The following is a 24,257-nucleotide window of genomic DNA, read 5'->3' as shown; positions in this document are numbered from 1 at the left end:
GCTTTCGTATCACGGACCTTAAGTAAAGCCGAGAGCAATTATGCACAGATAGAGCGTGAAGCACTCGCCATTGGGTTTGGAGTTAAGAAATGTTATCAGTTTCTGTTTGGCCGACAATTCACACTGCTGACGGACCATAGACCCCTCACCTCCATCTTTGGTCCCCACACCGGCATTCCATTGCTTGCAGCCAGCCGCATGCAGCGATGGGCGTTATTGTTATCTGCTCACCAGTACGACATCAAGTACAGAAGGTCTGAGCAGCACTGCAATGCAGATGGCCTCTCAAGGCTTCCCTTACCTGTCACACACACTGAGCACTCCCAGGCTGAAATCTTCTACTTCAAGGAAGTGACAAACGCCCCAGTTACGTCTGTCCAAGTGAAAAAGTTCACCCACACTGATCCAGTGATGTCTGAGGTCGTGGACATTGTCACTCGTGGAAAAGGAGAGATGTCGGACACCCTACAACCTTACCTAGTGAGGAGAAACGAGCTCACAGTTCCGTTTGGATGCTTGCTATGGGGTTTTTGAGTCATCATACCGCCGCCACTGAGAAGGCAGGTGCTTGAAGAACTTCATTCAGGGCACTGTGGCATGGTGCGAATGAACGAGATTGCACGCAGCTACTTTTGGTGGCCAGGTCTAGACGCAGCTATCGAAGACAAGGTCAAGTCATGTTCTGCATGTCAAAAGATGAGGAACATGCCTCAACTAGCGCCACTACACCCATGGGAATTTCCAGAGGAGCCTTGGCAGTTCACATAGACTATGCAGGCCCACTGGAGGATTGTATGTTCTTAGTCGTAGTTGACGCACACAGCAAATGGCTTGAGGTCACAGTGATGAAGAGCACCTCAGCGGAGAGAACCATCAAAGAGCTACGGTCAATCTTCAGTCGCTTCGGCTTGCCAACGCAACTCGTTAGTGATAATGGCCCCCAACTGGTGTCTGAAGAGTTCCGGTCATTCATGGAAGCACATAGAATTCAGCACATCAAGTCAGCGCCGTATCACCCTGCAACGAACGGCCTCGCTGAAAGGTTTGTCCAAACGATGACCAAGCTTTAAAATCATCACAAGGGAACGACTCCCTCAATAGGCATCTAAACTCCTTCCTGTTAACCTATAGAAACACTCCCCACGCTACAAGCAAAGTGGCACCCGCGTCAGCCATGATGAAAAGACAGCTTCACATGCGACTCGACCTCCAAAGACGAGCCAGGTTGTACAGACACAACAGAGAGCACAGGTGGAGAGACGGAGCAAAGCAAAAGACAGAAGCTTCATAGCTGGAGAGAGAGTTCTTGCTCGGAACTACTGCAAAGGTCCAAAGTGGATACCAGCCACAGTGGTTTCACAAACAGGGCCTGTGTCCTAAACAGTTCATACACCAGAAAACATAATCTGGAGGAGACATGTGGATCAACTGTTGCCAGGAACCAACCTCAGAGATGACTCATGTCAAGTGACAAACCAAGATCAGCTACTGGAGACCTACCATGACAACGAGCTATCACCTGAACATCCACTGTAGCAACCTACCAATGTGGAAAGTGCTCCAGACTCACCTGAACCAGCCAGAGTGCCTACTCAGAGTACTGTTGCACCCCAGTCTGGGCATACACCATCACCACTCAGAGATAATGTGACTGTAGACTCACCTGTACGTCGTCATTATCCTGCAAGAGAAAGACGACCCCCTGACAGGTTGACTATTTAGTTCAGACTAACTTCCGACATTGGGGCAGAATACACCCCTGGGTTAAGTCTGGGGACTGAGGCAGTCTACCCTCTATCCCTAGTTTAGAAAAGGATATTCTGAAAAGTTCATTTATTTACATTAAGAGAACTTGTATTAAAAAGAAAACAATAGGCAAAACATTGAATATTTACTTTTTCCTTATGAGTCATCAAAGGTAAAGGGGGAGGAATATGTTGTGTATTGATATTCTAGTTTTGTCCCTTTAGGGCACCTGTAACCCCCTTGCTTACCTTCATTGAACTGCTTGGAATCTTCTTCCTGTGAAACGCATTAAACAATGCCCACGTTAATTTCTACTCCCGTCTCAAGTCCTGTCCTTATATTAGTTGTATAAGTAATACAGTGTGCTATACAACAGGGACCTTGTAAAGTGATAAGAATTCCTTATAACTGAGTAAAAGACCCTCTGCATTTACCAGTTGGCTCACCAATAGGATATTATTTCGGAACCAATATTTTTGTACAATATATCCTGATTATTCCATATATAATATCTGTGTGGAGAAAATTTGTGTTTATAAATTAAGGACCATGAGAAGAAAACCTGCCGATGAAAAGCAGAAAGTTTCACTGGAACTTTGTCAATATTATAATTGCAAAACAACATGAAGTTAAGGCCACCAAAAGTAGAGAAGACATGATGATGAATAAAATTACAGATAGAAGTGGGTCTTCTTAGGAATTGTTTTATCCAATTGATCTTAAAAGTATTATTTAAAGGAGTAAAGTCCAGAAAATTCAGCCCACCATTCTCATAAGTGTTCATTACAACAGTGTTCCTAATGTTATGGGTACAGTTTCTCAAAAGAAAGTTGAAAAGCATCTGGTCTATCTCTAAATAGTGTCCTCTACGTGTATACTTCATATTTTGGCGAATTTAGTTGGACATCCGGGGAACTTGTAAATTGTTAGGTAGTTAGCTAACTAGTATGGATATACTAAATATATCCATACTATGATCAATAAGCATACTATATACTCAAATAGTAGGGTTAGTATGAGTATTCGAACACAGCTTGGGAGTGGGAAGGAGAACGTTCCCTGATCTCGAGATACCCCTACTAGATGCTCCGCGTTCACTAGCACGCGGTGCCGCACGGTGAAACACCGCTTTCCATTAATTTCAATGGAAGGAAAGCAGAGAGAGCGGAGGCCTTTGGGCGGTGCGAATGTTGCCTGGGAGTCGGTGAAAAAGATACGCTTTTCCAACTTCATGCAAATCACCAGCGGCGATACGCGATGACCAATCATATCGGGTGATTTAGCAAACTAGCTGACTAGCTAACATTAGCCAGCTAGCATTATGGTTGTTGTGACATGAGTATGAAAATGTAATTTAATGTTTTAGGGACTCCTGAAACAAACAGCAAACCAGGCTGTCGTCTTGTGAAACAGTGAATGTACAGAATCTAGCTATCTAAAACATTCACTGCAAATTGAATGTACAATTTTGTGAGCTTGCCTTGCTGATATTTGCCGTACAATGCAGATAGATTAAATAATGTAGCTAGCTAACTATTTTCTTGCTTATTGTGCAGTGGAGGATAAAAATACCTGTATGTCTATGGATGTGTAGATAGCTTTGTAGCCGATCTGTGTATAGACCCTAAAACATTTGGTATACAAATTAGTTCAGAACCTAGCTATGAACCTCAGCTAACATAGCCAACTTCAAAACTGTCTGAATGACATTAATGAAGCCTATGGATTGAGTAGAATATAATATAACTTTGTTCCAAAGAAGTCATATATACATGTAGTTATTCCCATGCATGAGATCCCCACATTGTAGCCTGTACATTTAATATATTCACTGATCATGTACTCTACTGTAGCAAATAAAGGTACAGTTCAGGTATGAATGTCAGATTATTTTTCAGTCACATCCAATACCAGGTGCATAAAATGCCAGTCTTTGAATGATGCTGTGTCTGCATGTATGTATGTATGTATGTATGTATGTATGTATGTATGTATGTATGTATGTATTACAATGATACACTTCAACAGTGTTTACCAGTCTTGGTCCTGGGACATCAATGGTTACACATTGTAACTATGCAATAGACTAGAAACATGATTTAACTAGTTAAAGGTTGATTTGTAATTCATATACACAGAAATATTTATTTATTTTTATTTTTTTAATGTACACCACTTCCTATGCATCAAGTACATTCTCAAACCGGTTAATCTCAATATCTAATTTCCATCATCTGCATTGATCTGATAAACACAGGATAGGTGTAGTATTTCATCAAATGAAATACTTAATTTTAACCAGTAGAGAATGTGAAACCCTTTATTGAAAGAAGTTAATTGTCCAAGTGTTATAAACATTATAATTGTAATATTATAAATACATGTTCAATCTGTAGTTTAATGCACATCTGTTGTAAAAATATAAAAACAGAGGAAGAAATAGGTGGTGAGAGAGGTGTAAAAGGGAAAGAGGTAAGAACATAGGAGCTGGGAAGGCAGCATATGATTAATGAATCACAGTGCTACCATAATTTTCTCTCAGTTAATCACAATTACACAATAGTGTCTCCTAACCAGCCTTGGGCTCCCAGTCGGCCCAAAGGTTATCTTTAGAGAGGGTGAGGTGGCGATGACGGAACTGAGGGTTGGCATCCTCTCTCACATCAAAACATACAGTGCCTTGCGAAAGTATTCGGCCCCCTTGAACTTTGCGACCTTTTGCCACATTTCAGGCTTCAAACATAAAGATATAAAACTGTATTTTTTTGTGAAGAATCAACAACAAGTGGGACACTATCATGAAGTGGAACGACATTTATTGGATATTTCAAACTTTTTTAACAAATCAAAAACTGAAAAATTGGGCGTGTAAAATTATTCAGCCCCTTTACTTTCAGTGCAGCAAACTCTCTCCAGAAGTTCAGTGAGGATCTCTGAATGATCCAATGTTGACCTAAATGACTAATGATGATAAATACAATCCACCTGTGTGTAATCAAGTCTCCGTATAAATGCACCTGCACTGTGATAGTCTCAGAGGTCCGTTAAAAGCGCAGAGAGCATCATGAAGAACAAGGAACACACCAGGCAGGTCCGAGATACTGTTGTGAAGAAGTTTAAAGCCGGATTTGGATACAAAAAGATTTCCCAAGCTTTAAACATCCCAAGGAGCACTGTGCAAGCGATAATATTGAAATGGAAGGAGTATCAGACCACTGCAAATCTACCAAGACCTGGCCGTCCCTCTAAACTTTCAGCTCATACAAGGAGAAGACTGATCAGAGATGCAGCCAAGAGGCCCATGATCACTCTGGATGAACTGCAGAGATCTACAGCTGAGGTGGGAGACTGTCCATAGGACAACAATCAGTCGTATATTGCACAAATCTGGCCTTTATGGAAGAGTGGCAAGAAGAAAGCCATTTCTTAAAGATATCCATAAAAAGTGTTGTTTAAAGTTTGCCACAAGCCACCTGGGAGACACACCAAACATGTGGAAGAAGGTGCTCTGGTCAGATGAAACCAAAATTGAACTTTTTGGCAACAATGCAAAACGTTATGTTTGGCATAAAAGCAACACAGCTGAACACACCATCCCCACTGTCAAACATGGTGGTGGCAGCATCATGGTTTGGGCCTGCTTTTCTTCAGCAGGGACAGGGAAGATGGTTAAAATTGATGGGAAGATGGATGGAGCGAAATACAGGACCATTCTGGAAGAAAACCTGATGAGTCTGCAAAAGACCTGAGACTGGGACGAAGATTTGTCTTCCAACAAGACAATGATCCAAAACATAAAGCAAAATCTACAATGGAATGGTTCAAAAATAAACATATCCAGGTGTTAGAATGGCCAAGTCAAAGTCCAGACCTGAATCCAATCGAGAATCTGTGGAAAGAACTGAAAACTGCTATTTCACAAATGCTCTCCATTCAACCTCACTGAGCTCGAGCTGTTTTGCAAGGAGGAATGGGAAAAAATGTCAGTCTCTTATGTGCAAAACTGATAGAGACATACCCCAAGCGACTTACAGCTGTAATCGCAGCAAAAGGTGGAGCTACAAAGTATTAACTTAAGGGGGCTGAATCATTTTGCACGCCCAATTTTTCAGTTTTTGATTTGTTAAAAAAGTTTGAAATATCCAATAAATGTCGTTCCACTTCATGATTGTGTCCCACTTGTTGTTGATTCTTCACAAAAAAAAAAGTTTTATATCTTTGTTTGAAGCCTGAAATGTGGCAAAAGGTCGCAAAATTCAAGGGGGCCCGAATACTTTCGCAAGGCACTGTACCTGCACACGAGAGACAGATGGAGAGATAGAATAAACATTTTAAAAACCCAAGGCTTAAACCTGCTAACACTGTCAGTCATCATAATCATCAGGTAGAAATGCAAAACTGACCTTGGATCATTAACTCTGAAATAGAGATTCAGTTGTACCAATGTAAAGAATCTCTTCAATAATATTTCCTGTTGACCTGACAAGTGAGCTCTTACCTCTGATCATGCTGTGCCCTCTAAGTAGCCAGTTCAGATGCGGGAGGGGTTCACTGACACAGCTGATATAACCTAGAGGATATAGGGAGAAGGGGAGAGAGGGATGAAGTGAACGAGAGAGACTGTTGAGAAAATAAGGTAGTTAGAGAGTATTCAACAGGAATCTGTGTGTGGCCTTACCTGGTGCCCACACTAAGTGGCTGCAGAGTACTTTATGCTGAAAAACATGGACGAACACACGAGGACAAACAATATAGCGTATTTCTAGAAATAATTTATTGTCTTACTAATCTCCATGGTTGGCCCTCTTGCCTATACTTTGAAGGTGGAAGGAGCCACAGTTCTACACCTGAGCCTGCTTACTGCACAACGCAATCCATCAATCATACTGATACATGTGTGGGTTATAGGGTGTCTACTTGTTTAAACTTTTTTCAATATGGATGACTTAAAATAGCCTGTTTTGTTTTTGTACAGACATCACACCCTTACCTAAACAGCACCATCACCTGAGAAGTAGAAATCAGAGAGAAACTGGGAATTGAATAACTGCAGTTGACATAGCTAAGTAAATGGAAGAATACCCTTATTGCAATGTGGATGGCTCTTAAAAGAGCCTTTGGTTGTGCAGTGTAGTCTATGGTGTTGCCAGGGAACAGAACCCTCTTCAAAGAAGTAGGAGGTGAAGATGTCCCCCGCACACGGAATGCCTCTCTTGCTGCGTTGTTGGACCTCATCCTTGAAACATCCTGCAGGGCACCAGACTTCTCCTCTGGCACACACCGGCGAGCTGCAGATCCCCTCCTGTCCATCCTCATGAAGTTACGCAGGTCACAGGTAGCCTTCACACACCTGAATTCCTCCAGGAGGCAGTCCCAGATGGCCCTGGTCACTCAACCTTACAGTTCCCTACACGGTAACTGTAGGCAATCGTTTTGAAGGAATCTCCATTTACAAGATATCTGTAGGAATATGGTAGATAATGTCATTATTAGGTAACGTTAACTGGTGACATTTAATTCGCTTAACAGTATGTCTAGCTAGCCAACTAGCTAGCTCATTTGAGTTAGCCTGCACTGTAACAATTTTTATTTGTTTTACATTTTCGAAATGTATTTACCTTACTTACTTGAATAGGTTCTCCCAGCCATGTCGATAATTGGAAACGTTTGATAATTGTAAAAGTTTGTCACCAGAGCGTTTTAGACCATATTACTATTGAACTATTTACCCATTTAATAACCAGACCTTCATACAAATTTGCTATGCTGAATTCTTGACGCACAATCGAACGTGCTTCTTCTATATGCTGCCAGAAAAAAAGCCGGTGTGAAATAGCTAGTTAAAATTAGTTGGGTGAGCGCTAGCGTTTCAATCGGTGACGTCACTCGCTCTGAGACTAGAAGAAGTTGCTCTGCAAGGGGTAACGGTGCTTCGAGGGAGACTGTTGTTGATGTGTGCAGAAGGTCCCTGGTTTGGGCGAAGAGAAGGACAGAAGCAACACTTACTGTAACATAATTACTCATCCTGTATCTATCAAAACATTTCTGCTGTCATCTAAATATTTCACATAAAGCAACATATCAAGTCATCAGAGAGAAGTGCATTTAAATAAATACAGGTACAGCAGTTCATTATTTCTGTTTGATAAGCCACTTTTATTTCCAGCAGTGCAATCATGGCCCAATCTTAATTGGTGGTCTTAGCTGTGTTAGTGCTGGAACAAAAATATGAATTGAGTGGAGCTGAAGAAAATAGGGCTGCCCAGAAGTTCTACTCCTGGAGAGGAGAGCTGTCTTCTATGTGACACTGGAACTTGTAACCCCGGGAATCAGTCTCAAAGGGCACATAAGACATGGTGTTGTGTAGTTCAGGGTTAGGACAGGAGAAAGAGTTCATATCTGGCTCATATCCCACAGACTGTCCCATATCTAAACTAGCCTGTACTTCTAGGTTGTATGAGGGGTTCTGAATTACTGTGCCTGAGAGTTGAGAGAATGGGGTCGCCATCGTGTGAGGAGAGAAGGTAAAGTGTCCTGAAGTGGTCTTGGTGAGGAGCTGGTTGTAGTATACATGCAGAGCTGGGACATCGGAGTTTGTGTTGGTTAAGGCACCCTTTCCAGCATTGTTATCTAGTACAGCTTCTCCAGACTGCTCTCGGTTACACACTATATCAATCTCACTGGGTTGACATGGATCCACATAGAGGATTTGGCGGCCATTGCTCTCCTGGAAAACAAGAAAAACGTTAATATCAGGATATACTCTACCTGCAGCAAGTACTGCTTTCTAGTCTAGAGTGCTTATATGCAAAAACAAGATGGAGTGGGACCGAGGACCTACCAGTGGTGTCAACCATTCCTCCTTCCATACTGGCTTTGGAATTTTAGGATACATGTTCTCTTTCACACTGTTGACATGAAGAAAATAAATGGTTGATAAAATAGTAATATGGACAGGTCCTGGAAAAAATAACAGCCAGTGGGATGGGCACTGTCTTTGTAACAGCATTTTATGACAAACATATAAATATTTTCAAGAGCAGTTTGTAACATTGCAAAAATCTGAAACTGTTTGTCCAAAAATTATGCAGAAAAGCTAATCCATGCTTTCGTCACTTCAAGATTAGACTGCTGTGAGACCAGGCTGTACTGAAATGCTCTACTCTCCGGCTACCCTTCTGGTCATCTATGAACATTTGAACATCTTGAAGAACAATCTTGCCTAAATGGCCATGTACTCTTACAATCTCCACCCGGCACAGCCAGAAGAGGACTGGCCACCCCTCTGAGCCTGGTTCCTCTCTAGGTTTCTTTCTAGGGAGTTTTTCCTAGCCACCGTGCTTCAATATCTGCATTGCTTCCTCTTTGGGGTTTTAGTCGGAGTATTTGTATAACGTTGTGACAACTGCTGATGTAAAAAGGGCTTTGGGTCGTTCCACCTTAAAAAGCACATCTCAGATTTTTCTGAAATCGTTTATGTTGTTAGAGACAGACAAGATTAGTATTCAACAACTCACTGCCTTCCTGAAGACAAACAATGTATACGAAATGCTTCAGTCTGGTTTTAGACCCCATCATAGCACTGAGACGGCACTTGTGAAGGTGGTAAATTACATTTTAATGGCATCGGACCGAGGCTCTGCATCTGTCCTCGTGCTCCTAGACCTTAGTACTGCTTTTGATACCATCGCTCACCATATTCTTTTGGAGAGATTGGTAACCCAAATTGGTCTACACGGACAAGTTCTGGCCTGGTTTAGATCTTATCTGTCGGAAAGATATCAGTTTGTCTCTGTGAATGGTTTGCCCTCTTGACAAATCAACTGTACATTTCGGTGTTCCTCAAGGTTCCGTTTTAGGACCACTATTGTTTTCACTATATATTTTACCTCTTGGGGATGTTATTCGAAAACATATTGTTAACTTTCACTGCTATGCGGATGACACACAGCTGTACATTTCAATGAAACATGGTGAAGCCCCAAAATTGCCCTTGCTAGAAGCATGTGTTTCAGACATAAGGAAGTGGATGGCTGCAAACTTTCTACTTTTAAACTCGGACAAAACAGAGAAGCTTGTTTTAGGTCCCAAGAAACAAAGAGATCTTCTGTTGAATCTGACAATTAATCTTAATGGTTGTACAGTCGTCTCAAATAAAACTGTGAAGGACCTCAGCGTTACTCTGGACCCTGATCTCTCTTTTGAAGAACATATCAAGACCATTTCAAGGACAGCTTTTTTCCATCTACGTAACATTGCAAAAATCAGAAACTTTCTGTCCAAAAATGATGCAGAAAAATTAATCCATGCTTTTGTCACTTCTAGGTTAGACTACTGCAATGCTCTACTTTCCGGCTACCCGGATAAAGCACTAAATAAACTTCAGTTAGTGCTAAATACGGCTGCTAGAATCCTGACTAGAACCAAAAAATGTGATCATATTACTCCAGTGCTAGCCTCTCTACACTGGCTTCCTGTCAAAGCAAGGGCTGATTTCAAGGTTTTACTGCTAACCTACAAAGCATTACATGGGCTTGCTCCTACCTATCTCTCTGATTTGGTCCTGCCGTACATACCTACACGTACGCTACGGTCACAAGACGCAGGCCTCCTAATTGTCCCTAGAATTTCTAAGCAAACAGCTGGAGGCAGGGCTTTCTCCTATAGAGCTCCATTTTTATGGAACGGTCTGCCTACCCATGTCAGAGACGCAAACTCGGTCTCAACCTTTAAGTCTCTACTGAAGACTCATCTCTTCAGTGGGTCATATGATTGAGTGTAGTCTGGCCCAGGAGTGGGAAGGTGAACGGAAAGGCTCTGGAGCAACGAACCACTGGGATTCTTTGCCTCTAACCCTATTACAGGGGCTGAGTCACTGGCTTACTGGGGCTCTCTCATGCCGTCCCTGGAGGGGGTGCGTCACCTGAGTGGGTTGATTCACTGATGTGGTCATCCTGTCTGGGTTGGCGCCCCCCCGGGTTGTGCCGTGGCGGAGGTCTTTGTGGGCTATACTCAGCCTTGTCTCAGGATGGTAAGTTGGTGGTTGAAGATATCCCTCTAGTGGTGTGGGGGCTGTGCTTTGGCAAAGTGGGTGGGGTTATATCCTTCCTGTTTGGCCCTGTCCGGGGGTGTCCTCGGATGGGGCCACAGTGTCTCCTGACCCCTCCTGTCTCAGCCTCCAGTATTTATGCTGCAGTAGTTTATGTGTCGGGGGGCTAGGGTCAGTTTGTTATATCTGGAGTACTTCTCCTGTCCTATTCGGTGTCCTGTGTGAATCTAAGTGTGCGTTCTCTAATTCTCTCCTTCTCTTTCTTTCTCTCTCTCGGAGGACCTGAGCCCTAGGACCATGCCCCAGGACTACCTGACATGACTCCTTGCTGTTCCCAGTCCACCTGACCGTGCTGCTGCTCCAGTTTAAACTGTTCTGCCTTATTATTATTCAACCATGCTTGTCATTTATGAACATTTGAACATCTTGGCCATGTTCTGTTATAATCTCCACCCGGCACAGCCAGAAGAGGACTGGCCACCCCACATAGCCTGGTTCCTCTCTAGGTTTCTTCCTAGGTTTTGCAGGGTCCATAGGTGGCTTTTGACCATTCATTGTTAGAAAAAAAAGTTTGGTCCAAATCAGATGTTAGGTTCTATATTTATTAAATATTTTTTGAATCCTATAAATTAAAATGACCAATTTACATGCAATCAGTTAAGCTTTATTTCTCAGATATGTAATTATATTTGAACAAAATAATGTTGCACAAATGCAAATCTTATCTGTTTCGAACTACAGAAACAATTACCGAACAATCTGAGATGGTGGGTGTCTTGGCTTTCTGAAATGACATGGAACAACCCACTTTATAAAATACATTTGGTTGATTGATTGGTTGACATGACAGTAAACATGTTCCTACCATTTCCAGTTTCTGTAGCATAAGATGGTGACCAGAGCGAGGAGACAGGCAGCTGAACCCAGGGAAATTATAATCACTGTGATCAACTGATCAGCTGTGGAATGAAGTCAGAAAGTTACAGCTTTTTACAAAGCAGCAGCAATAGAAATACACAACTGAATAGGTCAGGACATACTCTGGGGGTTCATCTGGAGGAAGACTGGTGAAGAGTCTCCGCCCTCCCCTACTGATGTGAGGGCCTTCACTATGAATCTGTAGGAGCTGACGGGTATGCCTGTCAGATTCTTGGCCCCAAGCTCATCTGGCCATCATAGCAGGCAATGATCCAAAAAGAAGAAAGGCGGGAAAAAAGAAAGCAGCAAGATATGATTACATTTAATCAATTTGTCTCCGAATACTGTAAATCTTCTCTGGGCATGTGTTCCATACCTGTAGTGACATTGAAAATTCTCATGCTGGAAAGATGGGAAGTATCACAGTAGTATATGATGTAACCATGAATGAACGCCGTCTGACTCTCCGGGGGAATAGCAGTCCAGGAGATCAGAACCGTGTCCGAACCATATTGTTCTGCAGCCAACCTCTGAATCTGTCCTTTTGGAACTATGTAGCAAAGATAGAGATGGATGGTCAAATACTATACCAAGAGGAAAGATAATGAAGATTTCTGGATTTATAAGTCAGAAGAGTGGATACTTACGGCACTCTTTTACATAGCCCTCCCTTCTCTCCCATAGCTCTGGAGCCCCTGGAGTACAGGCAAAGATGGAGAGTGTGTACCTCACCCCCTCTTCAAAGCTAGCTGGGTGTGAGAAACCGCAACAAGGGCATGAAGGTATACATATTCTTCACGAACCAAACTCCAAAGGTATTACAATAACTATTAAAAAGCATTTACCTTGTGACATGGCTTTTGAGCAATTTAAGCCTGACCTGGGTTCAAATACTATTCACATATTTTTTATTATAAAAGACAAGTAGTTGAATATTGGAAGGTTTCTGGAAATACACAAATATACTGACAACAAAAAAAACTCCCATGCATTTAACCCAGGTATTAGAAAATAGTATTTAAAATAATGACTTGAAAACACTTTCAAATAGTAGGCAATTTAATGGACATAATTTCAAAATACTTTCAAATACTGCCAATAGAAGTAGCGGTTTCGGGGAGACATTATTTTAAAATACTCAACTACACAGGAAATAAGTATTTAAATAACAAAAAAATCTAATACATGTGTTTGAACCTAGATCTCATTTCAACATCCCCTTACTGAGATGGCATCTTACCTGATTGGATTCTGGCCCTGGTTATACCAGCTGGTACCTTCACCCACTCCACTCTGCATTTTTTATGTGTGGGACACCAGTCCACCACGTAGCCACAGCTAGAATTGGGGCTAGCGGACCAGGATAGGTTAAACCCACCATCACTGCCAACAATTTTCATGGAGCTTTTACTTCTGTGAGGAAGTCTAGGAATAATGATGATCGAGGGAAGGGAGCTGCCAGCAGAGTTTTTGGCTGTAACTGTGACCCTATGCCCCTCATCAGTGGATCGATCACTGATGAGAAAGTCATTCTGAGGTGGATGGAGAATTGTCTCCTGCCTTCCCCAGGTCACCTCATAGTCCTTGATCTGCCCATGACTCTGATTCACTGTAAGGGGCTAAAGAGAAAGGGATGAATATCATAATCTATTTGATATCATTCATAGTGGGCTCCAAAATTACTGGCACCCCTGACTGGCAATGCACAAACAATACTTAAAAAAATATAAACAATATAATTATAGAGAAACTCAAAATAACAACATGTGAGAAATATTGTACTTTATTAATGTTTCAATGGAACCAACCAAAATCATACAATTATTTAATACAAAATAAATTTAACCAAAATCAAGGTTTCATAATTATTGGCACTCCTCATTTAGTACTTAGTGCAACCACCTCTGGCAAGGATAACAGCATGGAGTCTTTTCCTGTAATGTTTGACAAGTAAGGAACACATTTGGAGGGATTTCGGACCATTCCTCTATGCAGATCCTTTCAAAATCCTTCACATTATTGGGTTTGCGCTTATCAACTGCCCTCTTCCACTCAGCCCACAGGTTTTCGATTGGATTGAGGTCCGGTGACTGATTTTGTTGTCACAGAAACATTTCTGTGTGGATCTTGAGGTATGTTTCGGGTCATTGTCTTGTTGGAAAATCCACTTATGGCCAAGTCCCAGCCTTCTGGCAGAGGCAACCAGATTGTCAGCCAAAATTGCCTGATACTTAGTAGAATTCTTTATGCCATCAATCTTAACCAGTGCCCCTGGACCTCTGGAATTAAAACAGCCACAAAACATCACTGACCCCCCTCCATATTTCACCGTGGGTATGAGGTGCCTCTCCTTGTAAGCATCTCTGTTTCGACGTCAAACATGCTGATGCTGTATATGACCAAAACTTTCAATTTTGGTCTCATCTGACCAGAGCACCTTCTTCCAGTCATAATATAAATGACGTTTGGCAAACTCCAAGCGGTTGCGTCTGTGTCTTGGGGTCAGAAAGGGCTTTCTTCTGGCAACCCTTCCAAAGAGCCTGTGAGGTGGCGTCTGATGGTGCTTTTTGAAACCTGGTGACCCCAAGACGCCACCAAGGCCTGCAATTCTTTCACAGTGATTCTTGGGGATTTTGTTGCTTCGATCACTATCCTCCTCCCTATCCTGGGGGGCAAAATGCATTTCGTCCTCTACCCGTGAGGTTTTCAACTGTTCCATATCTTTTTAATTTGTTAATAATTGCCCTGACAGTGCTCAGTGGTATATTCAATCGTTTGTGGATCTTCTTGTAGCCATTACCAGATTTATGAAGGTCAACCATCTTTTGAACTGCTAGTTCTTTTGTTTTCTTCATGTTGTTGGATGACAACGTTATATTGCATGTGTGTTACCTCTTTTTTATACCCTAATGAAACAGGAAGTGATGTAATGGCTCAATATAGTTCCTTAAAACGTAGATAAACTTAAATAAGTGGAATTTAATTAGTGGTTTAATTTTGGTAGATGTTATTTACAATAATCTTTAAGGGTGCCATTAATTATGAAACCTTGATTTGGAGGACATGGTTCCATTGAAACATTAATAAAGTACAGTATTTCTCACATGTTGGTATTTTGAGTTTCACTATAATTATATTGTTTATATTTGTTTAAGCATTGTTTGTGCATTGCCAGTCAGGGGTGCCAGTAATTTGAGCCCACTGTATCTATTAACGTCTTGATTATCAGCCCAGTCCCCTAATGTGCTATACTTAAGCAATAAGGCCCGAGGGGGTGTGGTATATGGCCAATATACCACGACTAAGGGCTGTTCTTAGGCACAATGCAAAGCGGAATGTCTGGATACAGCCTTTAGCTGTGGTATATTGGCCATATACCACAAATCCCAAGGTGCCTTATTGCTATTATAAACTGATAAAGAACGTAAAAAATTAAATGTTTTGTTATACCCGTGGATGTCAGCCAGTCAGCATTCAGGCCATAAACCACCCAGTTTATAATGTAGTATGACCAATAGCACATAATGTATACTATATAGTGTACACAATCTTCAAAACTTACTTTCCATAGTATCATGGTTTGGTTCCCTTCAATCTGCATCCATACATCTAACATTTCAGGAACTGGGGACAAAAAGAAGACACATGATGACATAACAATTGTGAACTTTATGTAATCAAATACAATCTACACATACGGTGTGTGTTTGAACTGTCTTCCTTTTTACCCGTATTTAAAAACGTGTGTCCATGTAGCTGCATATGGATTGGATACTCACTGTCCTCTTCGGTTTTGAAGGTGCTACCTTCACTCCAGTCGCCCCATTTCCAGAAGTGCTGTTTCAATCCACAACACACCTGCACTGTGTATGTCTGGGCAGGTGCTAGGCCATGTAAAACTACTGACCTAAGACCTATGCCAGAAAAGTTCCTCTGTGAATAGAGTGTAAATGGGCTTAGCATTAGTATTGCCTAGTTAAATACTCTATTGTCCATTGTATTGTAGGTGTCCTACTGTAACTTACCACGTCTATGTGCCCACTATGGTTCAGCTGTACTTGGCAAACCATTAATAGTATATGGTACTGCGGTCTTTCCCACTGCCACTGAACACTGGCATTCACACCTGAAGCCAGCACTTCCATGGGAGCTAGTAAACGCACTGGAAGGTAGAACCTCAACATTCAATGGCCTTGTAAATCAATATACTAAGAGTAAGGAATAGATTCATATGCAGTGTGTGAGGAGCTGCTATCGCACTACTGTACCTCTTTTCTTCAGGTCTGCTGTGTCTCTGAGCTCCAGTGTGCCGAGCGGGTTTCTGGCAGTCAATGTCCAATTCCTCTCCCCCTGATCCACTCGTACTGTTTGGTAGCAGTTTGAGACTGTTCTGTTTGGACAAGCTCTGAAGAATACATGGACAGAGAATGTCACCTCCAGTGATTATTACACAATAATACTAACAATGTCATGGCCTGGGTAGTACTCTAGCCTGATAGACAGCTTGCTGTTGAACCGTTGGTGAATGAATTATTGCATTGGAGCTACTAGAGTGTGTGGCTTTTCCTTTTTGTTATAGTACCTTACCTTCCATTCAGGTCATAACGAGTCATCCTCTGTTTAGTCAGGTTGGTGGCCCTCCCTGTGTCCCAGTGACACTCCACTGACTCCAGGTCCCGGGTCTCACACACAAGGTTCCTGTCCCCAGGGGGGTCTGGGGGGGGATTATAGGATCTACATGTTTGAACACATCCCATATCCATTATGATTACATTCAAATGATGCTGTAAACTGTACAGTATGGCAAGGAACTACAGAGCTGTTTAGCTGCTTAGATTGCTAAGAGGGAGGCTTACAAGAAGTTTATACTTACATCCCACGTAAACACAGGTGCCATACAGAGGTGAATTACAATAGACATTGATGCAACTGGGTGGAGAGGGAGACTGCATATGCACCACCATGGCATAACTCTGGTCAATGATGTGGGTGGTGTTCATTAGAATGTTGTTGTATTTCATGTATTCAAGTCTCTGCCCTGGCCCAAGAATACAGCAGAAAGTAAAGTTGCTATCGACTTGAACCACGCTGCTTTTTGGGAAAACCTGTGGATGTGTTGAGGCCCTCCCTGCAGAAAAAAACATAAGGTTACAGATGTGAAGGAACAACATTGTTTGTGTGTACTGTGTGTGTGTGTATATATGCCTGAGTGTGATTATGCGTTAATTGAAATAAAAACACCAACCAGTGATGGTCAGTAGGGGGCTCCATTGACTGGTGTAGTTCTGGTATCGGGAGCGGAGCCTGACTGAGTGGGAGGTGCACTCTAGGGGTAAAGCCGAGGTCCAACTCCAGTGGTATTTCCTGCTGGCGAGGGCTTGTCTCACATCCACAGCTTCCTGAGGACATCAACACCCACAACCAGCCACTCATACTTCTATATAGTAACCTTGGAATTGTGTCCGGTGGTAATAAGGTCCATAGTAGTAATGTGCGTAATTGATTTGGCAAACACTCACACTGTGTACTTCAGTCATATTGACTGTTAAGAGAACCTCCACATCATAAATCAGTTTGTCCGGTACTCTGGAGGAAGATGGGTCATCTTCCCATGTTACAGATATCCTCTGGTCTTTTAGGTCATAATTCACACTCACATTCTGAGGTCCAGAAAGCAGAACACCTGGAGCTACATAGGTATAGCCTGTTACAGTATGCATGATGACAATGCAATTCAACATCACATACTGTACAGTTCTGTATCTGTCAAAAAATATTGATAAAATTATAACGTTTAGGACTTACCATCTTGACCATTTTGTTCTTGGAGGCTTGAGAGGAACAGTGAAGCCCATAGCAGGAAAACCAACATGTTACTCCCATAAAATATGCTGTGGTGAGGTGTTGGTCTATAGTCAGCCTCAGTAGTTTCTGGTCGGGATAGTTGTTGGGTTTGCCCATAGACTGGTTGGTTGGTTGTTTAGCAACAAAACCAAAGCGTGTGCAACTATGGGGCAAAACAGACGAGGTTGGCTTAGATTCTTGACAACAAGTAAACTTTTCGTCTCCTATGTTTATTGAAAACATAATTACAATTGCACAATCAGCACTTATTTGTTAATCATTTATGTATTATTTATTTTTTTACACTGAGCACTTGTCTCTCAAATACATCCTTAGTTGTTGGTTAGCTAGCTAGCAATAATGGAATTGATATTCAATCAGTCAAAACACTTCAAAACAAGACATGGTATCAAGAACAAGCTGAAACTAGCTAAAAAGAGTCACTTACAATTCCCCACATGGTTGTTGGTAGCTATCTGGCCATCCAGAATCACAACTCACAGACTGTCCTGCCCCATTGAAGAGTGCGCTTCGTTTTCGTAACGTTGTCAGCTAACCCACTATACCATGAGTTTGTATCCTCAGAAAAAAAATATTAAAGTGTGGTTCATTTAGGCTGGCCAACGTGCTGTACTACAAAGATACAGCTTGGCAAAGCGTTGGGAACTGGAGGAGTTGTTAGGGGGAGGTCTTTCTTGTAAAAGCAATGTGGAAAAAAAATAAGTTTGGCACATTGACATTTTTCTCCAGGCTGACGTTTTTCTTGCTAACTCGTTTAGTGAAAACATGATACAATACAGGAAATACTATCTATCATGAAAGTCATAGGATCAGACTGCTTTTTAGACCTAAAGAAAAGGTTGAGAAAGCGAAACCCCTCTCTCATCGGCTGACAGATTGCTATAACACATTATGTGATTACCCGATACGTAAATTACTTAACCGAGGTAAAAACAGTTTTAAGTTGGATATTCGCGCTTTCAAACCACTTGAGCCACAGCCCCCAAATAAGTGTCATGCTGTTGGAAAAATTGCGCACAACATTGTACAGGTCTTATATTCCCGATTTGGACATTAATTCATTTTCCAAAGCTAATAAACATGTGGAAATGTGAGCAGCATTTTGTATTCCTAGTTTAATTCGGTAGGGAGCGTAAACAAAGTACAACGTTCTTTTAAATTCGAATTTCAATAGCTCCTTGGTCATGTGACCTACTGACTTCAAACAAAGCGTAACACGTTATAAATAATATCAAATATCAATGCAATATGACAAATTAGCCATCCATTGTGTTATGTCATAAATTGTCTTACATGTTACTAACCCAGTCAGTCTTTGGGCCACATCCAGGTTCTTTATCAGTGGCACACATGAAGCAGTTGTTGACTTTGTTGAACTCTGAAATCATAGGCATGAACTGAACATATGGTTGTCTCACACAACTACATAAAAATAAAGAATTTACATTTACTTTGAATTAAATGTCATTACATACCAGACATTTTTAGTATATCCTCAGCCATTTCTTTTTGCAGTTGCTCCATGTGTTTTTGTGAAGGTTCTATGTCAATTTGGGATGGGATGTTGGGGAAATTCTGTGCAACTTCCTTGGCCAACTACACCAAAAAATAAGATTGAGTTTTTGACCTAATTGTCACATAACAGCTAACCCTTCATTATTCAAAATATAACTGTCAAACCTGCATTACAAAGACTCCACAGCTGAAGGTGTCCTGCTGCATGGTGTGAGTTATTTCCCCTCCTTTCCACTTTCCACCCAGTCGTCTTTCCATGGCAGGATCTTCTCATTTTGAAGTATTCTGTTTTTTACGTAAACATAATGGAATTCTGATTAGTTATAGGCAAATGGATACACAGGACAAAATTGTATGCTGTTTTCTTTCTCACTATAATCTAGTAGAGGTAATTTCCTTTATGCCCCATTCTACACACAGCCTAAATTATAGGCACTGAACCATTTACAGGACAATAATAAAAGTAGCACATAAGAACTAACCCTATCACAGAGTGAATAAATGTAGAGCGTTTGTAGACTTTAAGAAAAAAATATGAAGTGACAGTTTCATCAGTACGCGCTTAAAGAAAGTCATATCACATAGATCACAGATGACAGTGCCCACCAAATCTATGACAATAGAGAATGAACTGTAAGCACCAAAGTGTGTTAAAGTGTGTTTGTCAAAATAATATCTGAAAATGTCAGTTGGTGAACATAATACTTATATTTGCAATAGCAATTTATGATATGTGTAGTTGAGGAATATTCCATGTACCAACACTACATGTAGGATGGACATTCCCACATACAGTATACACATACACAGAGGCATTTTTCAGCTGTGATTTTACCACTCAGAATCCAGAATGGATATGACAATGGGACCAGCACAGGCCATAATACACCCTTACAACAATCTACGTCTTGATCTTCTTGACTTCTTATCTGGTAAACTGCTACTGGGGGTCAAGAAAAGAGCCCCAATTAGGGGTTAGTGTACTCCAGTAAAAAAGGGCTGGTTTAGATTAAAAACTATTGCACTGTGTCCCCGTTCATAGGGGCATGAGAGACTAGTCAGTGGTAGAATTGAGTTGGCACTTTATTGGCCCAAACACCCACAGACCCACAAGGTTGAGGTTACTCATGGATAGTAATTAGTAATTATTAATTGTTTTGCATTGATGCAGTGTGTCTTCTAACTGGCGAAGAATAGGATCCAAAGTATCAGGTAGTATTTGTTTCCATAAAGGAGGATGTCTCTCCTCATACCTCTGGCACTTTAGTCAAGACTGGCAGACTGTGTAAAAACTTTATGATGGCCCATTGAGTTCCCATTGACTAAGCACCACAGAGCCAATCAATAGAGAATACACAGGTCACCTGCAGCAGGTCAAGCAAGTTCATTTAACATCTACTGATTTAGAACCAGAGTTACCACAAGTCAGCACAAAGACAACAGGAGTACTGCCTCCACTGTTCCAGCACCATTTCAACTTAAACATTTAAACAGCATCAAATCAACAATACATTAAAAACAAACTTAGATACCAATAACAATTTAGTTCCATCAATGTTGCTAAATATCATGTGACTGTCCATGGTACTGACTTCTGTGTAAAACTGACTCTCCCTACTTGTAGACTAGTTGAAAGCCAATGCTATCCTTCTCTCATGTTTGCAAAACAGTCTATGGCTCTGTCATACAGTACACTTTAAGTTTCTGTTGTAATAGGCTAGTTGCAAGCATTTTAGCGAGGTAGCCTAAGTTCCTCGCATGGGCTACAATGAACTAGTTAATGTGAGCCTACTAGGTTACATATGGAACTTTAATCATCTCAGGTCAGTGGCACAACATATGCATTTATGGTTCAGATCAGAATTGACGTCACCACAGGCCTGTACAGAGAATTAAGGCCAAATCTCCATCCATGGCTTAGGAAAGAGGTTGATTTAGCAAGCTAACTACTGCAGGACATCAACATAAGCTGACCAGAAACAGACATTTCTTTCAGAAAATGACATTTTGCTGCACCAGGACAACCCACAGTTGAGCTCAGCACAACGCTGATTGGCAAAAACAAATTATGAAGGGAGGCCACATTCTTGCTGACATCAATCATACGCTATGGTGGTAAAATGTTATGCTCTTTTGGTTAAAGAAACATCAGATACATGGGCTACACATACTGAGACAGAGGGGCACTGTTTCCTCGCTCAATGATTTCTCCAGTGAGGTTCAGCCACTTGCGAATTGATGGAAAATTATGAACACAGATGAAATTTGATATTTTTTTATTGGTCCAATAATTGGGGACGCCTGGCTTCCCTTGGCATCCATAAATACACACCACTGCTTAGGATTTTGACAACATGTAAGCTATATTTCTTCAATGTTTATAGAAAACAAATACATTGACCACTTTTCTCTCAAATAGATCATTACAGTTGGTTAGCTAGTGAATTTGAGCAATATTATCATTGACATGAAATCAGTCAAAACACTTGTGGGGAAAAAGTACCCAATTGTCTTGAGTAAAAGTATAGATTTATTTATGTGAAAGTCAGCTAGTAAAATACTACTTGAGTAAAAGTATTTGGTTTTAAATATACTTAAGTATCAAAAATGTAAATCACTTAACATTAATTAGATTAAGCAAAGCAGACAGCACCATTGTCTTGTTTTAAAAATTTACGGATATCCAGGGGCCCATTCCAACACTCAGATTATTTCCAAAAGATGCATTTATGTTTAGTGAGTCCGCTAGGCCAGAGGCATTAGGGATGACTGTGTGTGCATTGTACAATATTTAGTTGAGGTTCAGGGTTAGTGAAGGATTTTTTCCCAAATACAATGCTTTCAGTTTTAGAGCTGCAGTTTGTCCTAAATACTTTTAAGTGTTGCAGGGATTTAATTCGCTGTAGTAGCTGATGTGTATAGTGTTAAATCATCCACATACATACACACTGGCTTTACTCAAAGCCAAGGCATGTCATTAGCAAAGTTTGAAAAAGGGGCCTAGACAGCTGCCTTGGGGAATTCCTGATTCTAACTGGATTGTTGGAGAGGCTTCCATTAAATAGAGCAGGGGGGTGCAATGCCACATATGTTTTTCCATCAGTAGACTATGATACTGTCACACCCTGTTCTGTTTCACCTGTCTTTGTGCTTGTCTCCACCCCCTCCAGGTGTTGCACATCTGCCCCCATTATCCCCTGTTTATTTATACCTGTTTTTTGTCTGTTGCCAGTTCGTCTTGTCTTACCAGCGTGCCTTCCCGTGTTCCTATTAAGTTCTGTTTCCGAGTTTTTCCCGGTTCTGACCATCCTGCCTGCCCTGACCCCGAGCCTGCCTGCCGTCATGTACCTGCCTGACTCTGACCTGATTACAAACCTGAGCCTGCCTGCCGTCCTGTACCTGCATGATAGATCATGTCAAAAGCTGCATTGAAGTCAAACAAAAGTCTACAATAGTGCCTTGTTGCAAACAGGATGCATGTTATTTATTAGGTTAGTATTGTGGAGTAACTACAATGTTGAGCCATCCTCATGTCACGGTCGTCCTCCTCTTCGTCTGAAGAGGAGAGGCGAAAAGGATCAGAGGACCAATATGCGGCGTGGTAAGTGTCCATGGTAAATCTTTAATAACGAAAGACTGAACACTATACAAGAGAGTAACAAAACAATAAACCAAATTCGACCGTGAAGCTACAAAATGAGACCTGTGCTGAAACAAGCCACTAACATAGACAATCACCCACAAACAAACAGTGCAACCCAGGCTACCTAAGTATGATTCTCAATCAGAGACAACTAATGACACCTGCCTCTGATTGAGAACCATACTAGGCCGAAAACATAGAACTGCCCCAAAACATAGAAAAACAAACATAGACTGCCCACCCAACTCACGCCCTGACCACACTACATAAATACAAAACAGAAATAAAGGTCAGAACGTGACAGTACCCCCCCCCAAAGGTGCGGACTCCGGCCGCAAAACCTTGACCTATAGGGGAGGGTCTGGGTGGGCGTCTGTCCGCGGTGGCGGCTCTGGCGCGGGACGCGGACCCCACCTCATCATTGTCTTAGTCCGCCTTATTGTCCGCCTCCGTGGCTTTCTCAGCATGACCACCCCTCTCAATGACCCCACTGGACAGAGGGACAGCTGCTCGGGACAGAGGGACAGCTGCTCGGGACAGAGAGGCAGCTGCTCGGGACAGAGAGGCAGCTGCTCGGGACAGAGAGGCAGCTGCTCGGGACAGAGAGGCAGCTGCTCGGGACAGAGAGGCAGCTGCTCGGGACAGAGAGGCAGCTGCTCGGGACAGAGAGGCAGCGGCTCGGGACAGAGAGGCAGCGGCTCGGGACAGAGAGGCAGCGGCGCCGGACAGGCGGGAGGCTCCGGCAGAGGCGCCGGACAGGCGGGAGGCTCCGGCAGAGGCGCCGGACAGGCGGGAGGCTCCGGCAGAGGCGCCGGACAGGCGGGAGGCTCCGGCAGCGGCGCCGGACAGGCGGGAGGCTCCGGCAGCGGCGCCGGACAGGCGGGAGGCTCCGGCAGCGGCGCCGGACAGGCGGGAGACTCCGGCAGCGGCGCCGGACAGGCGGGAGACTCCGGCAGCGGCGCCGGACAGGCGGGAGACTCCGGCAGCGGCGCCGGACAGGCGGGAGACTCCGGCAGCGGCGCCGGACAGGCGGGAGACTCCGGCAGCGGCGCCGGACAGGCGGGAGACTCCGGCAGCGGCGCCGGACAGGCGGGAGACTCCGGCAGCGGCGCCGGACAGGCGGGAGACTCCGGCAGCGGCGCCGGACAGGCGGGAGACTCCGGCAGCGGCGCCGGACAGGCGGGAGACTCCGGCAGCGGCGCCGGACAGGCGGGAGACTCCGGCAGCGGCGCCGGACAGGCGGGAGACTCCGGCAGCGGCGCCGGACAGGCGGGAGACTCCGGCAGCGGCGCCGGACAGGCGGGAGACTCCGGCAGCGGCGCCGGACAGGCGGGAGACTCCGGCAGCGGCGCCGGACAGGCGGGAGACTCCGGCAGCGGCGCCGGACAGGCGGGAGACTCCGGCAGCGGCGCCGGACAGGCGGGAGACTCCGGCAGCGGCGCCGGACAGGCGGGAGACTCCGGCAGCGGCGCCGGACAGGCGGGAGACTCCGGCAGCGGCGCCGGACAGGCGGGAGACTCC

The 24,257-nt window shown here is 43.1% G+C and overlaps 1 protein-coding gene across 2 annotated transcripts; it reads right to left on the bottom strand.

The window, feature by feature from the left end:
- Nucleotides 1-7,878: 7,878 nt before the first annotated feature.
- Nucleotides 7,879-18,917, bottom strand: LOC100653455 (leukemia inhibitory factor receptor). 2 transcript variants are annotated; one of them, XM_021602794.2, is made up of 17 exons: nucleotides 18,006-18,917; nucleotides 17,519-17,720; nucleotides 17,233-17,402; nucleotides 16,959-17,112; nucleotides 16,587-16,841; nucleotides 16,301-16,427; nucleotides 15,982-16,118; nucleotides 15,739-15,875; nucleotides 15,493-15,646; nucleotides 15,276-15,337; nucleotides 12,954-13,332; nucleotides 12,361-12,462; nucleotides 12,090-12,263; nucleotides 11,836-11,961; nucleotides 11,661-11,754; nucleotides 8,588-8,654; nucleotides 7,879-8,473 (listed from the first exon to the last, which is right to left on the bottom strand). In XM_021602794.2, exons 2-17 carry the CDS (start codon nucleotides 17,583-17,585, stop codon nucleotides 8,018-8,020), a joined length of 2,661 nt encoding a protein of 886 aa, XP_021458469.2. In that variant the 5' UTR covers nucleotides 17,586-17,720; nucleotides 18,006-18,917; the 3' UTR covers nucleotides 7,879-8,017. The 2 variants fall into 2 exon arrangements, with proteins under 2 accessions (XP_021458469.2, XP_021458470.2); XM_021602795.2 differs by lacking the exons at nucleotides 17,233-17,402; nucleotides 18,006-18,917 and having other exon boundaries at nucleotides 17,519-17,644.
- Nucleotides 18,918-24,257: the final 5,340 nt, after the last annotated feature.

The sequence above is a fragment of the Oncorhynchus mykiss genome, chromosome 5 (genome assembly GCF_013265735.2).
Source record: "Oncorhynchus mykiss isolate Arlee chromosome 5, USDA_OmykA_1.1, whole genome shotgun sequence".
In the NCBI taxonomy this organism is placed as follows: domain Eukaryota; kingdom Metazoa; phylum Chordata; class Actinopteri; order Salmoniformes; family Salmonidae; genus Oncorhynchus; species Oncorhynchus mykiss.
Note: the sequence above shows the minus strand (reverse complement) of the source record. Positions and strands in the feature narration are given on the sequence as shown.

What these genes read in the sequence shown, in the direction of transcription:
- LOC100653455 (XM_021602794.2), bottom strand. Translation starts at nt 17,585, where the DNA reads ATGTTGGTTTTCCTGCTATGGGCTTCACTGTTCCTCTCAAGCCTCCAA. An exon ending in GGGCTATGTAAAAGAGTGCC is followed by an intron (nt 12,264 to 12,360) that starts GTAAGTATCCAC and finishes TTTGCTACATAG; the next exon opens with TTCCAAAAGGACAGATTCAG. An exon ending in AGGAATGGTTGACACCACTG is followed by an intron (nt 8,474 to 8,587) that starts GTAGGTCCTCGG and finishes CTTGTTTTCCAG; the next exon opens with GAGAGCAATGGCCGCCAAAT.